General features: G+C 67.3%; 1 protein-coding gene across 1 annotated transcript; it reads right to left on the bottom strand.

Moving 5' to 3' along the window:
- Positions 1-70: 70 nt before the first annotated feature.
- Positions 71-1,111, bottom strand: BBK36DRAFT_1164040 (hypothetical protein; the record flags this gene model as incomplete). The annotated part of the gene is made up of 1 exon (XM_024894603.1): positions 71-1,111. The coding sequence occupies one exon, from the start codon at positions 1,109-1,111 to the stop codon at positions 71-73; it is 1,041 nt and encodes a 346-aa protein (XP_024744743.1).
- Between the last annotated feature and the right edge of the window lie 237 nt (positions 1,112-1,348).

Raw genomic sequence — 1,348 nt, 5'->3', positions numbered from 1 at the left:
ATACAACTGCTGATGCAGCCTAGACTCCTCCACCCCCACAGCTTCACTTCTTGCACACTTCGCCTTGGCCTTACAGGAACAGGGCGGCAACGGCACCCGCGAAGAGAGCCATGCCGGCGCCCTGGGTGCGGCTGACGGCGCCGTTGGGCAGGGGAACGGTGCCGTTGCCGGAAGGGAGAGGAGCGGCGCTGGGAGCGGCGCCGGCAGGAGGAGCAGCAGGGACGCTGTAGACGGGGGCAGCAGGAGGAGCGGCGGGGGCGCTGTAGGCCGGAGCAGCGGGAACAGAGGGGGAGCCGGCAGGCGAGGACTGAGCGGGTGGAACGCCGGCGGAAGTGGGGAAGGCCGGGGCCGAGCTGTTGCCGGGCACGGGGTAAGCCGGGAGGGAGGAGGCAGCAGGAGCCGACGCGGGGCCGCTGGGGACGGTAGGGGGGGCAGTGAGAGCGGGAGCCGAGCTGCCGGGGACCGGGTAGCCCGAGGGGCCGCTGGCAGGACCGCTGGCAGCAGGGCCGCTGGCAGCCGGAACAGTCTGCGTGCTCAGGGTGACGACGGCGGTCTCGGTCGGCTGGGCAGCGCTGTTGGCCGGCGAAGAGGCAGCCGAGGGGGAGCCGGCAGAGGACGGGGCCGGCGTCTGGTTGGCCGTCTTGGTCTTGGCAGCCTCGACGGGGCAGATGGTGACGGTCTCGGGGACGACGACGGTGGTGGTCTGCTTGCCGTTGGCCGGGCAGTTGGTGACGGTGGGAGCGCAGCTGATGACGGTGTGCATCGAGGTGACGCTGACCGTGCTGGTGGTCCAGACGTGCTCGGGCTGCTCCGGCTTGCAGGCATCGCCACAAGGGTGAACCCAGTGCCAGCCATCGCTGTCCTCGTCGTCGCACTGGTCAATCACCACGCCGTGGTGGCTCGGGTGCCACACGTTGACGTGGCCGGGGGGAGGGTTGGCAGAGGGCTTCTCCGCCGCAGCCGCCGGCAGTTGGAGGCCTTGGGGCAGGTGGAGCTTGAGGTCGGCACCGAGGTCGATGGTGTTGAACATGTCGACGTTGAGGCCCAGCTCAAGGAGGCTGGTACCGGCAACAGCCGTGGCGGCCGTGGCAGCAAGAAGAATGGACTTCATGGTGATGGAAACGAATTGGTTTTGAGTGAGTGGACGGGTCAAAAGAGCCCAAAGGGGTGCGTCGAAGAACAAAGAGCGGAGGGGTGGAAGATGCAAACGAGGCTTGCTGAGGGGAGCAGAGTCAAGAGAAAAGCTGGGCATCAAGGAGGCGAGATGATGGTCTTAAGTAGCCCTCCAAGGTCTGCTTCATCCGGATCAGAGGTGCCTGTCCTTCATCTCTCATCCGACCCCCCCCCC

This window comes from Trichoderma citrinoviride, assembly GCF_003025115.1.
Source record: "Trichoderma citrinoviride strain TUCIM 6016 unplaced genomic scaffold BBK36scaffold_354, whole genome shotgun sequence".
Taxonomy (NCBI): Eukaryota; Fungi; Ascomycota; class Sordariomycetes; order Hypocreales; family Hypocreaceae; genus Trichoderma; species Trichoderma citrinoviride.
Note: the sequence above shows the minus strand (reverse complement) of the source record. Positions and strands in the feature narration are given on the sequence as shown.